This window comes from Sinocyclocheilus anshuiensis, unplaced genomic scaffold (genome assembly GCF_001515605.1).
Source record: "Sinocyclocheilus anshuiensis isolate Anshui unplaced genomic scaffold, SAMN03320099.WGS_v1.1 scaffold801, whole genome shotgun sequence".
NCBI lineage: Eukaryota > Metazoa > Chordata > Actinopteri > Cypriniformes > Cyprinidae > Sinocyclocheilus > Sinocyclocheilus anshuiensis.
Window position 1 is genome coordinate 907,934 of NW_015536541.1, and position 20,078 is coordinate 928,011.

At 38.5% G+C, this 20,078-nt stretch overlaps 1 protein-coding gene across 4 annotated transcripts in view; it reads left to right on the forward strand.

The window, feature by feature from the left end:
* Window positions 1-20,070, forward strand: part of LOC107697342 (phospholipid phosphatase 3-like) — a 43,296-nt gene extending 23,226 nt beyond the window's left edge. For 3 of the 4 annotated variants that reach the window (XM_016498104.1, XM_016498086.1, XM_016498113.1), the window contains 4 exons: window positions 2,998-3,278; window positions 3,773-3,830; window positions 10,511-10,687; window positions 18,961-20,070. In XM_016498104.1, coding sequence (XP_016353590.1) covers window positions 2,998-3,278; window positions 3,773-3,830; window positions 10,511-10,687; window positions 18,961-19,089 — 645 coding nt within the window. In that variant the 3' untranslated portion in view covers window positions 19,090-20,070. Of the gene's footprint in view, window positions 1-366; window positions 525-2,997; window positions 3,279-3,772; window positions 3,831-10,510; window positions 10,688-18,960 lie in introns of all 4 variants that reach the window. The other variant, XM_016498095.1, reaches the window with a different exon arrangement.
* The last annotated feature ends 8 nt before the right edge of the window (window positions 20,071-20,078 follow it).

Genomic DNA, 20,078 nt, shown 5'->3' on the forward strand with positions numbered 1-20,078 from the left:
CTCTAGCCGAACATGCACGTCTGTGCCAGCATTTATGTGAAACAGAAGCAGTTTGGTGCAGTCACACACACAGATCACGTTGCGGCCGAATTCAGACATTCAGGAACAAACTTTTTAGTGCTGCCTCGCAGTTTTATCAACTAAATAGCTTAATCGCTCAAGAGCTACATTATCTTTCTCAACAAGGAGCTGGTAACATCATTGTTTCTAAAGGAATTAAAGCCACAGCTTCACTGCTAATAGAGAAATGTGGCAAAACTGGTAATTCATACATACACAGCCTCTCTTTCTCTCTCTCTCTCTCTCTCTCTCTCTCTCTCCCCACTCGCTCTCTCTTTGTGTGCGTGTGTGTGTGTTTCGCTGTAGCTGCCCTGCCTTTCCTGATAATCGAAACTAGCACAATCAAGCCGTACCATCGCGGGTTTTACTGCAGTGACCAGTCCATCCAGTACCCGTATAAAAACGGGGACACCATAAGTGATGCCGTGCTCTGTGCCACTGGCATTCTAATTGCCATCCTCTCTGTAAGTTCCTCTCTTATATATATATATATATATATATTCATATAAATATACCACTAATTCATATAAACATCCCATCTTCATCCCTCACCCCCTATTAGATCATTAGTAGAATAACTGATTAGTGATTAGTAAAATAACTGTAGAAATAAATGGTGACTTGTAGCATAGAATTCTACCCATAATCCTTCTTAAATCTATTAACCAGTCCTCCCCATCCCATCTTTTTATTTAAAATATTTGAATAACTCAACATCAAGAGATGTATCATGGTCAGGGCTGTCGCTGTCTCTCTTCTTCTTTCTGTCTCGATCTTCTTCTGTCTTTTTTGTTCTGTCTTCTTTTGTCTGCATGTATTTTGTGATATATTGCTCTTTTTGTGTTTTAACTTTTTTAATAAAGTAATTCTTAAAAACAGCAATGCTGAGTTACTGTATAAAATGTTATAAATCAGTAATATATAGAAACCTTGTGAAAGAGAAGTACACTTTAGCATACTTTTAAAAAGAGTGCTTATGGAAATAATATATTTTTATAGAATAGACATGAGTGCAAACTGAATGTAACATTTTCCTGACAAATGCTGACAAGCATTTATGGTAAACTAAAATTTTATGTCATTTCTATTGAAACTGTTGTGTCATTTATTTAATATATTTGTAAATAGACATTTAAAACGATCAAGTTGCCATGTAGTACATTTAAAATATATTAACTTTAAATGTAATATTGATTAACATGGTGCAGTTAAAATTAAAATCAAATCCTTCACATGTGATATGATAATAAGTGTTGTTCTTTAAAGGAAAATATGCTTAATTGTCATGAAAAGATCAAAATGCTAAATAAATAAATAAAATCCTAATGGTCCCAAATATGATTTTCCTAAACCTTCATATTTATCTTGTTTCATATTTATAGTTTCTTATATTTTACCCCAAAATAAAAAAAGAAATGAGCAGGATATCTTGACAGATTTTGTGAAATACACCTAATTTAGTGAATTGAATTTTTTTTAAAAAGAGCAAAGTCTCACAGAATTCAATTTGAGTGCAGATAAATCTGGATAAGAGATTAAACCGCCCCACAGCTGCTGAGGTGTTAAATTAGTCGACATTCACAGCCTTTGTGACAGCTGCCAAAGGGTTAACCTCTTACAAATGAACCCAATCACCTGGAGGACACATGTTCAATGAAGAAGAAGAAAGAATGCAACATTAAACCTACTTTTAGCTCTTGTGAAACTCCAAAACAATATCTGAAAACAAAAATTCAACATGCCAGGCAAATCCCTTGTGGAAGAAAGTGGTGGAGATTAGGGAAGTGGTCTTGCAGTAAACTGGCATGACACCAATTCCATGCCTCACTGTCTGGAGGCATGCTCAGCAATTTTCCTGATTAAAACAGGGACCGTGTGTGTGTGTGTGTGTGTGTGTGTGTGTGTGTGTGTGTGTGTGTTGGCACCCCCCACACAGCTGTAGTTAATTAGCAGTGTCTCCAGTCCTAGTTTGGTTAGGCCTCAGGGAAAGCAGACCCACTCTTCACTACCACCACAACAGCGTTCCTCTACAGTTTGAAGAGAGAATGAAAAAAGAGCGCGAGAGATAGTAAATATCTCATTAAGGCATGGTTTATGTACTTCATAACCCATGCCTCTCTGCTCAAATTTACGTCCTACTGGTTTCAAATGGTGCAGACCGCCGTTTTAAAATCCCATGCTCTAACTGCTCATATGAAAGCCATAACCTTTAGAAACATAATATGTTCCATATCATTAAAGTATCACCAGCAATGGGCAGGCCATGCTCAGTCATAACTCAAGTTACTCGTTTTCTCATTCCCTCATTTCTTTCACTCATTTCTTCTTGCTTTTTTGATTAATGTGCTTTCCTAACTGATACTTCATGTGCATGTTCGTCTAACTCCCCCCTGCATGCCCATGACCTGACCACTGAAATCTTGTGATATTACACACAACACGTTAATGTTTGTGGTATGACTTTACGAATTCACCATCACTTATGATCTTAATGACATTCAGCTCTGTTCTAAAACCTAGTGAGCTGTCTTGCTTTCTAGTAGCTATATAGGCAGCTGCCTACACAGGCGTCCTAACCATCATTGAACCTGATGAGCAATTTGGAACACTATGTAGGCAGCAGCTCTGAGCATCACACAAGTTGGCTCAAGTTGATTTCAAAAGTGTTTGTTAGCATGTTGCTAAGCTAACAGCATATTGTGTGAGGCGATTTTTAATTACACTGAACAAATTTATTGATACATTTCAGTATTGATGAAATGTTTATTCATAATCAACATCTCGGCTCATTTACCATCTTTGTCCACTGATCTTTGCGCAGTGCATTTGATTTGTCTTTTTCGTGATTTTCGCTAGGTTTTGGAACAGAGCCTGTATGTATTATTAATCTCAGCTATCGGTAATTTTTGTTTCCATTGTAAATTAACCGTTCTCTAGATTGTGATTGGCGAATGCTACAGGATCCATTACCTGAACCAGGGCTCCAAGTCATTCGTGGGAAATCCATATGTCTCCGCCCTTTACAGACAAGTGGGCGTGTTCATCTTCGGCTGCGCCGTCAGCCAATCATTCACAGACATTGCCAAGGTCTCGGTTGGACGGATGAGGCCGCACTTCCTAGACGTTTGTAAGCCTGACTACTCTACCATCAACTGCTCTCTGGGATATATTACTCAATACACATGTCTTGGAAATCAAAGCGAAGTACAAGAAGCCAGGTGAGATATTTAACACTCACATGCACGTGGGATAATAAAATGTCACAGTTTCTACAAAAATACTAAGCAGCACAACTGTTTTCAACATTGATAATAATAAGAAATGTTTCCTGAGGAGCAAATCAGCACATTACAATGATTTCCGAAGGCTCATGTGACACTGAAGTAGGAGTAATGATGCAGAAAATTCAGCTTTGCCATCACAGGAATAAATCATTTAAAAATATATTAAAATAGAAAGCAGCCATTTTAAATTGTAATCATTTTTCACAATATTACTGTTTTTACTGTGTTTTGTATCAAATAAACGAAGCCTTGGTGAGCATTAAAGACTTTCAAAAACATTAAAATATTTTTAAAAAGTTGTTTAATATTTGTAATAAATAATATAAATATTGTTTTTTTTTCATAGAAACATAACAAATAATCAATTAAATGTTTTTATGTATTTAATAATAAAACATTGTTGATTACATTTTTTTTTCTTCCTACAGGAAATCCTTCTTTTCTGGACATGCTTCATTTTCGATGTACACCATGCTGTATCTGGCTGTAAGTACATACACTGTGTGGTGCTCTCACACTGCCACAGTTCTGTTAATTTACAGAAGAGCTGTTTTTTCATGACTATTATGTTTAGTATGAAACAGGGACCCTCTATCACCCTTTCACCCTCCTCTGTGGGTCTCTGAAATGTGGGTCACTCTTATTTTCCCTTTTCATCTCTGGAATGGACACACTCCACCTGTTTTAATTTGTGCAGCTGTGTAGACTTCCCTTCTGTCTGAAGTTGTCCTTCATTCCACTTTCATTCCTTATGCTTTATTTCTATTCTCTTTTTGAATGGGTCACACACTTTTTTACACCAATTATGCAGAATCCCCAATATAGCTTTACATACACACAAAGCCAGATTTCGCTCAGCCTCCCGGAGTCTCTCACTGTATGTAAAGCCTCTTTCAAAGGCTTCAAACTTTTTCCCCTTTCACACGCAAGGCCCTCCACTCCTCCCTCCTTTTATTCTAATCCTTTCTTTCTGCATCTAAATCATCAGCATCTCCATGGGCCCCTCCACCTTTGACTCTTTCAGATGGCAGGAGGTGGAGCCGCTCTGCTAATGGAGGAGGCCAAATGTTCATTCTCAGCGTTTTGAGATATTATTTGAGAAAATTAGGAGGGTGATAGAGAATATGCACGTTTGAGTGTGTTCAAGACCACAGACCTGTTCAAACTCATGCAGATTTGGTTCTAATGCTCTCAAAACAGCCATTAAATGAATGTGTGACTTTGACTGCTGGGCCTGACGCCCGAAACACTGACCTGAACACTTCCTAGACAAGAGGAAACAGTACGTTAAGAACCAGACCCCTGGCAGGTTCTGTTGAGTGTTTTGTGACTTAAACGATCCGTATTTACACATAGACCCGCTGTATTTTAAACCATAGTGATTAGCCACAGAGCAGGAGAGATGTCAGCCAATGTTACACATCATTATTCATGGAGAACAGCAAGCATATATATCTTCTATATATCTTTAAGACAGATTTTCAGCATGCAGTCACTTGGCGATTTTGGGTCTGAATTATCATCTTGATTTGAAAGCCTGGATTTGTGTCTCTGAGGGGCAAATTGTTCAGATGTTATCAGAAACCCTGGCCAGATTTGTCACAGCCGAGGCCAAAGTGTAGTCAAACTCCATTATAAAATGTGAACGTGAATAGACTATTATGTTAAGATACAGGGTGACTCGCTAAAATTATTTTACCATCTGCTCTTGGCCTTCAGAGTTAATAACAAGAGGCCAAGAGAGAACGCTCTGAGATATCGAAGCACAAAGCATGATAAACAGAATTACAGACCTGAATAAATCTGAAGAACGGAAAAAACAAGTGGAGGAAAGTGCTCTTTGAGTAGACCGATCAAGCGATACAGTCTTACTGACTGGAGCGTTACCCTTCCCAGCCTTGCTCCCTGTAATTATCTCAGTCTAGCTGTCATGCTTGATAGGTCAGATGCTGAAGTCATTATGAGAGCTCATACCAGTCTTGTCATCCCCTCTTATTTGCACAAATGTAACCCTAGGTCAAACCTAGACTATTTGTTCTTGCCAAAATTCGTGAATTAATCATTCTGGCACAGTACCTCAAAACAGAACCCACACCTGTTCCGACATGTACTAATACATTCATCTCACTTTTTTTCCTCTCGATTTTCCTTGTAAAAAACCATAGTGGTTTCATAGAAACCTAGATGAATTTCCATTGAATCTGCACAGTTTTTTCCCCCGCAGTTTTAAGGTTTGTAAGGTTTTGCTTTCACCCGTGCAGTGGATCAATGTCAGTTTTAAAACTGTGACTTCTCTTTTTCATTGTTAGATCATTGTTTTCAATAAAAATTATGTTATTTATCATGAAACTGCAGACATTCAGAAGCAATAACTGCTATAAGTGTTGTGTGTGAAAAATGCATAAAATTATACAATTTATTTAGTAATTTATAATGTTACAGAAGATTTCTATTTCAAATAAATGCTGTTTTTTAAACAGCAAATACTCATCAAAAAATATATCACAAAAATATTAAGCAGCACAACCTATTTCAGCATAAATAAATGTTATTTTGAAAAATTATTCAATTATAAAAAAAGAAAAAAATCTATAAGATATTGATCAGATCATGGTCTGATATTGAGATCATAGTCAGGTTAAGATACTTAAATATAATAAGTTGAGTTCTGCCCCCTAGAGTGACTGCTAGTACTATACATTTATGCGGTTGAATTGTGTATTTAAGGGTCTTAGTGAACCACAATATCGATGCAGCTCAACACCAGAGTAGCTGGTCAACCTCATGTGTTCATTGAGTTGGAACAGCATATCAGTTATTGTTATTGCAATAACAACTTGCTAGTTGCTAGTTATTGTTCTGGATAGCAAGTGTATGTGAGTATTTTGTGGGCAGCAAATTGGGTATTTCCTAGCCTCTCTATGACCTCCACCCTCCATAGTCCAATGAGTTCTGGTTTGGCTGCTGCATCACTGCACCTCTCAGACCGCATGGTGACGGATTATGCTCTAGTTAGTCGTAGTGACCAGAGAACAGTCTGTGAATGATATGAGACCATGGGCAGAGTAGAAACAAGCACAAACCACTCACAGGCAAATCTTCTACCTGCTGTTTTCAAGCTTATTACTCTGCATATTGTGGTCATTGACATGTGGCAAGGCTGCGTTGGCTTTACAGTAATATTTTTGGACCTGAGGTCAGAATATAAAAGGTTCTAGCTGTGAAGTTTGACTGTTTTCTGCCAGAACTGGCAAGATTCAAGTGCAAATACACTTCAGGATGACCCACAAAACCATGCACAGCGCCATGAAAAAGTCTTTCCTTTCAAAATATTGCAAAATAAGTATAGTTTTCCTCACACTCACCTATTTGGTTAAGCTAATATGATTTATTATACCACATCTCTCTTGCTTTTTCTGTTTCCCACCCCAAGTTGGACTGAACATCCTATTTTGTGGCTGCTTATATGACCTGAAGAAGTCAGTTGCTGGGCTTAAAGGAACAGTTTATTCCTATTGTTCCAAACCTCTATGACTTTCGTTTACAGAACCCAAGGATAAAGCTTGATGACGGTACTGGTCACTCTTTTCCATGCAATTACAATGAACTGCAATTACAATGGGACTGAATCTTTCAATCTTAAAAAGGATGCAAAAGCACGTAAAAAGTATCAAATGGAGTCTGTATGGGTCAGATACTATGTTCCGAGTCTTCTGAAGTAATACAATAGATTTGTGTAAGAAACAGATTGAAATTAAAGTTGGTTTTGGCTAAAAAAAAAAACTTCTAGCTTAACTTTCCTTTGTATGCTTATGAGAATTTTGTCAAAAGTAGCAATGTTCAATTCATGAATACATATTTTTTATTCATTCTGCTCTTTTTAATAAATCTAATTCACAAAAATATCTGAATGATTCATTCATGAACGCAGCTGGCCTGGTTTTTAAAGCAGTAGTTCACCCCAAAATGACAATTCTCTTATCATTTACTCACCCTCATGTCATTCCCACCCTATAAGACTTTCATTCATCTTTGAAACACAAATGAAGATATTTTTAATGAAACCTGATTGATTTCTGTTCCTCCAATAAATGTCCATTCCACCGAAACTGATGCTTTGAAAATTTCATAAAGACATTGAGTTCATATCAGCCCCAAGTTGTTTTTAGGAAGATCGCTTTATTTGATGAACAGATTAAATTTATATGATGCATATAATTTATATTACATGCATCATATAACTTCAGAAGACTAGAAAAATAATGCACAAGGTATATGAACCACTTTCATGACTCTTTTGTGGTGCATTTAAATCCTTTTTTGAAACTGTTGAAAAGAATGACTAGTATGACTAGAATAACTAGTACAGTTTTTGAAAACTAATCCTTTAATAGCCCGCCACGATCTTTTCCATTGTCCCATTTGATACCTCAATATCAGCTCTGATGGTACCACCCAGATCGCCTGCAGGGAGGGACTGGATGGAGACTGTCAGCAGGATGCAGCATGTTATCTGCTCAAGAGTGTGTTACTTCTCATGAGGGCACAGGGCGTGTGTATGTGTTTTTTTTTTTTTTTGTTCGGTTTGTCGCTGGAGAATCTAAGACCACACCATCTGCCATTCCTGCCACCACCACCTCACAAACACACAGAGATGAGAGAGCCATATACACCCCACAACGTCTGCGGCACGTTTGGCTTATCTGAGCTCTGATAGCAAGATGCTAAGAGGCAGATTTGATGGACTGTATCTGAGCCCTGAGGGTCCTCAGGCTCTGCTGTTCTTATCAGCTCTTGGATGCCTACGTGTGGAGAGGACCCCGCTCTCGCCCTGAGGAACAGAGCCACTTCAAGAGTTTGGAGAAGTCACCGAGCTCATCTCTACATCTCCAGACTCAGACATGCTGGCTTACAGCTAAGGAGATGAGCGTCAGTAAGAGGTCATGGAAGGGTGACGTCTGACGCTCATCTCCTTAGCTGTAAGCCAGCATGTCTGAGTCTGGAGATGTAGAGATGAGCTTGGTGACTTCTCCAGAACTCTCTCTTTTTGCCACTTTAGTATAGAAAAGATTTATATTAGGGGTGCCACAAGCCCCGAAAAAAAAAAAAAAAAAAAAGTAGAAAATGCTTTCAAGAACTTAGAAACATGCTGAATTCATAGTTCTTCTTTTCTGCCACTCCTTATGGCGGATGTTATCCAGAGGCCCTGGTTGTCTTGTTTGTGTTGTGGCCACTTGTTGATTTTTAAAGTGAAGTGACAATAACATTCCTCTCATTGTGCTTCATTGCGCAACATTCACTGTGGGTGCGAAAGAGAGCATGAGAATGTCACTGTTGGCTCTAAAGCTCAATTCTTTATTTTGGAGAACCAATCTGCTATTTCTTCTATTTTCTATTATTTACTAGGTTGGAAAACACTGGAAGCCTTCATAAATAATTCGAACAGTAAACATAAAATTATTTTGTTCTCAGTTTGTCATGTGTGACGTGAGACAAAAATCTTAATAAAAAAGGCAATAACAAAACAAGAACATAAAAAAAAATTGGAAAGGAAAACCATCCAGTTCTACATTTTAACAATCCTAATTTATTGATTCACTTTTGTAATTTAGTTCGCAGTCACGGCAGACAGACCTCCGTCTCCATAAGCCACAGATCTGCGGTTGAAGAGCATTCCGTTGCATTCACAAGGCCTGATCAAAGATATTATTGACACGTTTGTTTGCAAGTTCTCCTCATGAACTTTTTTAGGCATAGGAATGCCAAATGTATGAAAGTCTGTGGTTGAAATAGCTACAGATGCTTGGTTAGAAAATCTCTCTTCACTGCCAACACTGTGGCTGAGCTGGACCGAAATCAACATGAGTATGAATTTATTTATTTATCTTTTGCCTCAGATGAACTTTAGCCATATAATCAAGCAAGTATCTCCATTTCAGTCAGTCATCTATGATATCTAACTCTTCTCTTTAGCCAGCTGTAAACCCAACAGCTTGTATACAGTAGCGATTCAGACTGATTCAGGCAAAATGGCTTAAAGCTTTGTTTCAGCGTATTTTTAAGGACTTCCTGCTTTGGGCCACAATATAAATTGAAATAATGAGACAGCAGGCCATATGTTGATTCCAATCGGTTTGAGGCAAAAATGCACAGCCGCACATAAACAGCCATAGATGCTTATCACTCTACCATCCTTCCTTTCTGAGGGGATGATTTTATGACATAAGATCAGTTGGAAACGATTGAGGAGGCCTCTATTTCTCTTCAGTCTGGTGTGAACATATTTGCCGCATGTAGCAGTAATGCTAATCTTCTGCCTAGTTAAATACTCCATAAATCCAAACGGCATTGCCTGACCACAGAGAGCTCCAGTCATTTATCAGAATCGAATTTGCGAAGACTGTCAGTCTACTTGTGCAGGCACACCCATCCTCACATCATCTGAGAACTCCATCCAGCAAGGAAACTCCAACTCCCAAACATCCTCAGGGAGGGATTCCTTCCTCTCTACACACACAATGCCTTCGGAGTGAGGAGAGAGCTGTTCAGGAAAGCAGACATGACCTTGTACACACCTTCATTTAGGAGCTCAAAGCCCAAAATGGCTTTTGTTTGTTTTGTCTAACAGATCGTCTTGAGTGTGTGCATCAGTGTTTATCCATTAGTGTCTGTGTGTATAAGGATGTGTTCAGAGATTTCTGTTGTCTGCTGCGGTTTTGAACGTAATGGAATGTTCCTTCTCATTTGGTGATGGATGATTAAGGGAGGGTGATGAGTACAGGCTCCTTAACTGACCCAGTTTGAAGGGTTTCAGGACTGATGGGCCGCCGGAGCATCGTCAACAGTTTGTCCTCCTGACCCCCATCCTCCACTAGTCTTTGTAACCCCCAATCATTTGTTTTCTTACCCTAATGAGTCTTCCTGTTCCCAGAAAGCGAGCTCGACAAGGGGTCCTTGGATTTAGGTGACTAGAGAAAGAGAGACCTTTTTTTCAGTCCTGTTCAGCGCAACTTTGGGTTCTCAGTTTTTCACTCTCATCTCCACCTCCCATATTTGTTTGTTTTGTTTTATTCCTCAAACTTATTGTATTAGCTGTTATGTAATAAAAACACAAGTTGTACAAATGTTCCCATTGTTTAAATTGCTTTCCATCTCTGTTTCTTTAGTTCTACCTGCAGTCTCGGTTCACGTGGCGAGGAGCCCGTCTGATGAGGCCACTCCTGCAGTTCACCTTGCTAATGATGGCCTTCTACACCGGGTTATCACGCGTTTCTGATCACAAGCACCACCCCACTGATGTGTTAGCTGGCTTTGTCCAAGGAGCCCTGGTGGCCTACTGCATAGTGAGTACATCTATGTATTTCAATCCATTTCAGGCTTCCTTAAATAAGATTAAGTATCTAAGGAGACAAGAGGCTGTTGTGATTAATCTTGAATTTAACCAATCTGGAAATTGTGTACTTTACTACATTTAACCCTCTGGGGTCCGAGGGTGTTTTGGGGCCTGGAAAAGTTTTGACATGCCCTGACATTTGTGCTTTTTTCAGTTGCTTACAAACATTTGAATGTCTAAAGTTTAATAACACTGTAATCAGCACAAACTGGGCTACAATAATATGTGAGCAGCATGTATTTACGTGATTGTGTTTTTGAGAAAACAACGTTTATGCGTGCTTAGTGAAAAACTACAATTTTAAAGTCACTGAAATAAGGCCATAAAACACATACAGAACATTTGATGTTGGTTTCATACTGATTACTTTGTCACATAATATTTGTTTTATTCATGACTTACTTCGTTTAAAAGTAGACATGTTAAGCTTTCTATAGATATATATCTCATGTGTGTGTGTCAAATATTCGCTGAGTTTCAGTTAATTTTAGTGACGCGTTTCAAAAAGATATGCGCGGAGAATGAGATGGCTAAAAGCACACCCTGTATATTTTCTTTATTTTGCAAAACCACAATGTTTTGTTGATATTGTGAGTGTACACAAATAAAAGTAGACCCTTTACAGATTGAAATGCTGTATTACTCTTATATGTACGATCAAGTATGAAGGAGCATTTTAGTTCTTTTTGCTGTCAACATTCAAATCTGCAAAAAGTTCCGCCGCCGGAACTGTCGACCCCAGGAGGTTAATAACCATTGGCCTTATCTGGTTGTCATCACAACATCTGGATTTTTTTTTCTAATATTGGTTAACAAACATTTTGACACAGTGTTAACACCAGAACTAGTTAAAAACTCCTTTCGTAAATATGCTGGCAATTACCAACCCGACAAGTTTGACAATATAGCATGTTTTCCCATTTCCCACCCTTCACTTTAAAACATGAAAAGGTTTTTCTTTTTCTGTCTGTATAGTTAGTGATAGTCCATGAGTATGTTTGAGCTCGACTCAAGGCAGATTTTTCAGATAACTTGTTAAAAGAAGAACCATTATGAACAGACTTTATCTGGTGTCTTTTGAGTGAAGTGAAGACGGAAGGCCAATCCGGAGTTTGAAATCCGAAGGGGATCTGAATATCTGGAACCAGACCACAATGTTCTCCATACCCCACCCTCTAACTTTTTCACTCCTATCCACAAAATTACTTATCCGTCAGAGTGAAGCATAATCTTTTTCTTGTTAATCCAGAGCATATTACCTCAATTGCACCATTACCAACTCTCAAATGAAAATAGGAGGGGGAGGGTTGTGGAAAAAGGAATTTTACACTTCATAATTGTGGCACATGTCACTTTTGTTGGTGCCAGACTTTCCCTGCAGTAAGCAAAGCTTCACTTAGTTGGATTGTGTTTGGGAAAATTGAGTCGAGGGGAGCTGAGCGTACAAAGAGGGGAGAGCATTTTCTCTTTGGGAGAAATGACAGTGTTAATTATTCATTTGAGAAACAGAGATGTATCTGTTTTTCTGCATTGTAAGGGGACGGTGCAAAGATTTGAGGCCCATATGATAGGGGGAGGCAAGAGGCCAAAACCTCTTCCCCCAGATATTATCCCATCTTAATTCTTACAGCATCTGAAAGACAAATATCTAAATTGTTAGTGTTGAAATTGGGATATTGAGTTGTTTCTCAACATTACAATTCCCAGAATGTTCTAGCAGTGTCTTTCTTCACTCTAATTAGCTGTGACAGGGCCACACTTTTTATGGTACACAGATGTTCGCCAAACATCTCTCTACTGGTATCATGAACCTTCAAAATATTTAATCTTCAGCCCTTGAATTTGCTGTGTGGTTCAGTTTTCAGTTGGCTCTTGTCCCTATTTATTGGCATTTCAATTTTTCCAAGAGCAGTTTAGATTTTCATAACCTCATTAAGAAGGACATTGTTTTACTTAAATTATCCATCCATTTCTGATGGTCTTGATTGTCTTTGAGCCCCTCAGGTTCAAGGTGTAGAAACTAGTCTTTGACACCTGGAGAAGTTTCTCCCCAGTGTGAAAAAACAGAAAATAGCAGTTAAGTACAAATAAGACAGAGCAGAAATGTGACCCTGGACCACAAAACCAGTCATAAGGGTCATCTCACTTGGCATCTCTTTTTTTGAGCATCTCAAAGCTGAATAAATGAGCTTTCTATAGATGTATGGTTTGTTATGATAGGACAATATTTGGCCGAGATACAACTATTTGAAAATCTGGAATCTGAGGGTGCAAAAAAATCTAAATATTGAGAAAATCGCCTTTAATGTTGTCCAAATGAAGTTCTTAGCAATGCATATTACTAATTAAAAATTCAGTTTTGATATATTTACAGTAGGAAATTTACAAAATATCTTCATGGAACATGATCTTTACTTAATGTCCTAATGATTTTTAGCATTACAAAAAATCAATAATTTTGACCCATACAATGTATTTTTGGCTATTGCTACAAATGTACCCCAGCGACTTAAGACTAGTTTTGTGGTCCAGGGTCACAAATGAGATCCTTTTCATTACAGATCAAGGCACCCAAGTACTTGTTTTTAACGAGCCTACATTTGGAATCTGTTCCGCTCCCCATCTGTGAACGCTTTAGAGGTCCAATTAAAGTATCTCTAATGACCAAATATAGAGGTAATGCAAGGTACGCGTCTTTTAAAAGAAAAGTTATGTCGCCATACATCACGCATTGGTTTCACACCGTAGGCTGCAGTGCTGCTTATCCAAACTTCTCAGCAAGTAGTCTCCGACAGTTCATGGTTTGGAGGTGCAGCAATTCTTCTAAACTTGGCTGTAGGTGCTGATTTCTGCTTAAGGGCGTTGTGTTTAAAGACATTTAAAGGTTGTAAGTGCTCTGGGTCGGTGTCCAACTGGCTGGCTTCAAAGAAACCGTGGAAAGTTACAGGTCTTGGTGAGTTTTGGCCATATTGCAAAAGCTGATTACAGGCTTACTGCATGTTCCATATTAAAGAAGATCAGTTCACATGGCGCAGTTAGACTGCGATGCCCACAGAGAACTGATCTCAGAACAGCAATTAATGTCAGTCTGCTTATGTATCATGCAAGGGAAACTTAAAACGTCGAGCAGCACAATGTTAACTTGGCAATCAGTTTTGTTCAATCTCCAAAGGAGGCTCCTGAAGTCCTACATTCAGTTCCTTATACTCAGGCCTGGTTTGTATCAGGAATTTTGGCAAGAGTAACTACAACGTTACGATTGCTGAAGTCAGGCAGCCTGGCATATGTTTAAATTCTGATGTCTAAATGTCTAAAAGAACCCCTGAGATTCAGACTTCAGAAACCGCATTTTCATTCTTTGTCTTTTTCTGGACTGTTGACTGTGGCCACATCCTCCGGTCCATCCTGTTGGAGAGTGGCATAAGCTGTTTGTTCATGTCATCAAACACGGCCCACTTTCTAAGCTGCTGACATGGAAAGAGAGAGTGTGAGAGGTTGGCTGCTTGTAAGGCTCGGTTGCAGAGGTGTTTCCTGAAGGACTAGACAAGGGTGGAAACAGCTGGAGGCCTGCTCTCAAACAGCCTTTTCCTCTTCCCACTCTCTCTTTCTCTATCAGTTCCTGGTTAACAGTATCCCACCGTTCCTCAAAAGCAAAAAGGGTCATGTTCAATATTCAGGACTCCAGTTCCTCCTGCGATAACGGCCTGCAGCTAAGTGCTTCTGGTCTGGCTTGGGTGGCAAGATGGTTGTCCCGATATCCTATTACTCCCTCCCATATGTCAGGCCTGAGCTTGACTCTTTTTTTTTTTCCATTGGCTGCCACAGCACTCTCCATGTAGCTATGGTAATGGAGGCCATCTTAAACCGAAATAGTGTGGTTGTGTGTAAGAAGAAAGGAAATTTTAATGGTGTTATTAAACTTTGCTAATGTTACGCTGGAGAGCGAAGCAGCCAAAACACAACTTGGTCACCACAATTATCATGCAGATGTGGCTCAGGACCTGAAACTACAATTTAAGTCACACGCATAACATAAGCAACACACTTTCACACATAATCATGTGCTGTGTTTGGCACTTTTAGGATCAGGCACACCCAAACCAATGGAAGACCACACACGTGCACACACCCAGACATATCGTCTATGAACCTGCTCACAGTTAAGATGAATCCCAACTTCCCAAGTCTATAAAGCCATCAGTAAAAAGCGGCAGAAGTTCATTCGAGCTGATGTCAGTGGCATAAGTGAGGTTAATTTCAGATGAGTTTAGATGGAGTTAGTGTGCCCTCCCAGCTCTGGGATACAAAATAAGTGTACATTATGAAGATCTTTTGACTCATTTTGGCAGAATTGTTGGATGGTGACAATTTATTTGGTGTCATTTCTTGTCTGATTAAGGGAATGTGTGAGAGTGCCGGGTGGAGCAGTTAGTGAAGCAGTTAGTTTGCCATGGAATGATATCAAACCGCTTTAATACAATATAATACAGAGATGGAGACTAAAATAGTAAATTAGGCAACTTGACACCTTGGTATTTTCACATGTTACAGTTTAAAGAGAATGTGTCTTAGAAAACACATTTTGATCTTGTTTAATTTTGGTCAAAAAACAAAAAAGCTCTCTCTCCAGTCTAAAAATGGGTGTTCCATCACATCCATGAGCACTTTAACATGGCCAATCATAAGTGAGTCATTTACATATATAGTAGATTTCTTAAAGGTACAGTAGCAAAAACACAATATATTTTTCAGTCTTGCTTATTTACTCAAATGTAACTGTCCGAGAAATGGTGTAAAATGGTTTTTATTTATTAGGTTTATTTGGAGCTGCAGTAATATGCTGCAGTAACAGACCCTAAAGGTGCATCTTAATTCTTCCCCCAGTTAGTGGAACCACAATAAGGTCAGCACACACACGCACACACACACACAGGCTTAGACAAGCACGCAAAACAGCTTCCTGGTGCTGACTGAGCATTCGTACACAATGGAGCGGGTTTGCTGTGGAAGAACACTTTCAGACAGAGGGCCGTGGCACAGGAAGCACTCACCACGTGACACAGGTTCATTAGCAGCCTGTGATTACAGGTCAGAGTTTGTAGTGCATCAAAAAGCCTATTGTACGAGACGACTCTTGAGTCATGCTGGACAGTAAGGCTGAATTCAGGCCTGCAGCTGATGGCATACGTGATAGTTATCACATAATTACACACAAATCCAGATATGGAGACGTTTGCCCATTATCAGATGCTCTGTCTTGCAACAGCCCTGTCAATATAAAACACAATTCTTTTCAAATATTGAGTGAATTTTCTGAAAATTTTGCATAGAATGTTGTATGTGTATTTTCTAATTGCTATAAATAAATTGCATTAGTCTAAATCGCATACAGTGGATTCAAAATATCTAGACACATATATGCATTTAAAAAAATGATAATACAGGCGGTAAAAGCCACCGAACACCCTAATATACATAATTTATATTAAAAATGTGAAGAAACATTTATGTAAAATAAAATAATATGTTATGCATCACTCTGGGAATGTCCTTTTATTGTTTTTCACTGCAAATTATACCGTAATTCAGTTTTTACTTGCAGAACCCATAAATTTGTAAAATTACATATAAGGTGATGTTAAACTCTTAACAGTTTCTCACCATATATAGTAAGGTAACTTGCAGATTTTCTCTCTAAAAAAAAATTACTAATTTTTTGTAAGCATTAAATGCATTGTTTGTATAACAAAGTATCAAACCAAGTGGCATTTATTTTAAAGAAATATAGTACAATTGCATTTTTTAAGCAAATTTTTTTAACAAAAAGTATTTAAATTATGAAACAATATATCGTTTGGCCTTGTCAAGCGACATACTTGCTCTTATAATTAAATCCTTCATAATTGCAAACTAGCAGAGTTTCTAGATCCAGTTTCCTGATGTCATTCCAGCGCAATGTAAAGGTCACTCTGGAAATGTCATGATCTTTCTGGCGTACTTTGACTCATATGGCCAGAAGACGGTCGCAGGAGGCCCTATAGGATGAACTCATCCACTGTAACCTTTGGATAAAGCTCTCTTTGTATGTGAGCACAACGTCTTTCACTGAAAGGATATGCAAGAAACAGCTGCTGGAAAGATGATTCCGAAACTCTGATGGCCTCTCTAAGGCTTTCTGTTCACTTTCTATCTCTTTCCACACACACAAACCTGTTGATAGTCACCGCTTACTTGCTCAAGCCTGTCACTCGCATAACCAAATAGGAAATCCCTCTTTTTTTTAAATCTGTGTGTGCTTTTTCTTCTCCCTTGGCATTTCCCAAGAGCAGTATGATTCTGGTGCCGTGGTTGACAGCAGCTCCTGAAACATGTCAGGACAATTTAGCTGTTAGCTACCCCAAACACTGACCTCTTTACCTGTCACACACTGGCCCCATACTCTTCACACACTCATAAATAGCGTGTTTACTCATTGGCAGTCTTTCTGGAATCTGTGATTCCATGCCGCTGCCGTCCAGCTCAGCTGTTCTACATGCTTCAGTAACATTCATAGTGTGTAGATGGCTAAATATCCCGTAGGCCTCTCCTCTGCCCACATTACAGTGAAAGCATCCCGTCTTTGGCATGAAAGGCCCGTGACTCAGACTTGTATATTTTCAGCTCTTTGTAAATCCATTGGGTGCAAGCCTAGTCTAATGCCAAGGGCACACTTCCTCTCTTCCCCTCCCCGGTTTCCTGTTTTGCCCGTGATGTCATTAGGATGTAAAGAGAGGGTTGTCGGGCATCTTTCCTTGACAAAAAAAGTTCTTCCCACGCCAAGTGAGAACATTAATAATGACTTGACCTCAGTCAAGACCGAAACAAAAGAGCTGAGGGGTTTCCTCTTTATCTTTACTACTGCCTCAATGCTTTTTAAGGCGTGTGGTGTAAGTTGGCCGCACTTATCAGTGTGTGACCTCATACACATCCGTATGTCACAGGCGATGGATTGCCAGCCTTTATATCATCTGACATTTCAAAGGCCACAATTACTCATTGTGGCCAGCCGAACATACAACAATGCTTCTGAATATGTGTCTGAATAACCATAGTAGGGGCAAGTTTAACATTTTCTTGGTTATTTATTAATGATGTTTTCTGAGACTATTGACTTTTGCAGTTGCTCATACCCTGTTGGGACGTTTTAAGGAAGTTTTTACAGTTATCATTGGGATTTCCACAACTGAATTGAACTGAATTCATACTTTTTTTTTTAAATTCCAATTCTTGAATTTTAATTGCGTTTGAATTTAGGTAGCAAATGGGGTCTAGAATTGCAATTAGAAATAGTAAAATTAATAAATTAACAAAAATATATATATAATTTAAAGGTCTTATAGAGCATTACTATTAACTATTAAAATTTTAATTTCTAAATAAATAAAATAATTGATATAAATAATATATTTCTTAATGTTTTAATATACACTACTTTTCAAAAGTATGGGGTCGGTACATTTGATTTTATTTTTTTAAATACATTTTTTCGCCAAAGACATTAAATTAATCGAAAGTGACCGTAAAAACTTTTACATTTCTTATTAAAAAATGTCTTCCTAAAAATGTTTAGTAATACATCATTTTTTAAATTGAAAACGGTTATGTTTACAATATTACTGTTTTATTTATGACTTTTTTTCCTGTATTTTTTATCAGATAAATACAGCCTTGGTGAGCATAACAGACTTCTTTCAAAAAGATTAAGAAATCTTATCAACCCCAATCTTTTGAATAGTGATATTAATATGAATGTATGAATTTAATACATTATTTCTAAATAAAACTTAATGAATAAATACAATTTTACAGACAAGAATAGAAGAAAACTTCATTTCCTAGAATGCCATTAGCTCTTGAATTTCTCTGAAATATGAATCAGTCAATTAATTGTACTATCCTTGATTTGCATCCTAAAAAGACTTTGGTTCTGAAATAATCTAATGTTTTTTTTCCCCCTAATATGAATGTATGAATTTAATACATTCTTTCTAAATAAAACTTAATGAATAAATACAATTTTACAGACAAGAATAGAAGAAAACTTAATTTCCTAGAATGCCATTAGCTCTTGAATTTCTCTGAAATATGAATCAGTCAATTAATTGTACTATCCTTGATTTGCATCCTAAAAAGACTTTGGTTCTGAAATAATCTAATGTTTTTTTTCCCCCTGTCTTCTTGTAGGCCTTTTATGTATCGGACCTCTTCAAACCTAAAGCCAAGACTGCCACTCCACCTCCCTCGCCAATCAAGAAAGAGCTCCTCCCCTCTTCTGACATCATAGAGAGGAACAACATTCACAACATGGTGTAGGAGGGGGGAACGGGAGGATCCGTTTGCAATCTCCCCATCCCTCACCTCCCCCCGAATCCCCTGAAGAAACCAGAACAGCCACCTGTGACAGAGGAGCTACGGCCTAGTTGACGCCTCCTCTCTCTCATCTGACAGTAGAATGTAGGGACAGGACAGAGACAATCCTATTATCTCTTATTATAATGACCTCACTGTCCTAGAGCCCGATTCGAAAGGCCAAACAGACATAAAGCTAACAAAAAAAGCGATTTCTCCCTCAGAATATTGCGGAGAATGAATTCAGCTCCATTGACGAAAGTAATACACAGAATGCGTTAATGAACACCAACGAAAGGAAGAAGAGAGTGAATGTGAGTCTGGTCACGTGACCAGCGCTTCTCTCCTTCCGACCATCTCTTTCTCTTGTCTCTGTGGCCTTTCAGCAACAGTATAGGACAACAAATTCCTTATTAATAGGAATGATTAGTTTTACCTGCGATGTAATTAGCACAGATATATTAACAATATAAAGAAGAATAACTTATAGCACTATATCCAAGTTCATTAAACGTCACCACTCGCTATCTGAGAAGTGTAGCTTTGAGAAGCTTGATGAAGGTCTGTAGACAAGATCATATTTACCCATCAAAGCTGATCTTAGTTACCCGAACAGGGGCCTAACTTTTGGAGAATGCATTTTAAAGGGTTTTAAATGGCGGGTGGGTGGGTTTACATGACTTTTTTTCTTAGATAAATAGATTTTTATTTTAGATATTGATTTCACGATGGCCACTGCCAATCCCTGGCTAAATTCTGGGGGCGTGGCTGAGCCGTGCCGCCTCGCTGTCTTCTGATTGGTCAGAGCGAACGCAGGGGGCGGGGTTAGACGTCGGGGAGGTGTGTCTCATCACCACGGTCACCGGGATTGACTCCCACTGACCGCACTGGCATATTCTTTTATTTTTGGAACCGGGAACGAGCTTCTTCCGCTGGCTGGTTTGACCTCTTTC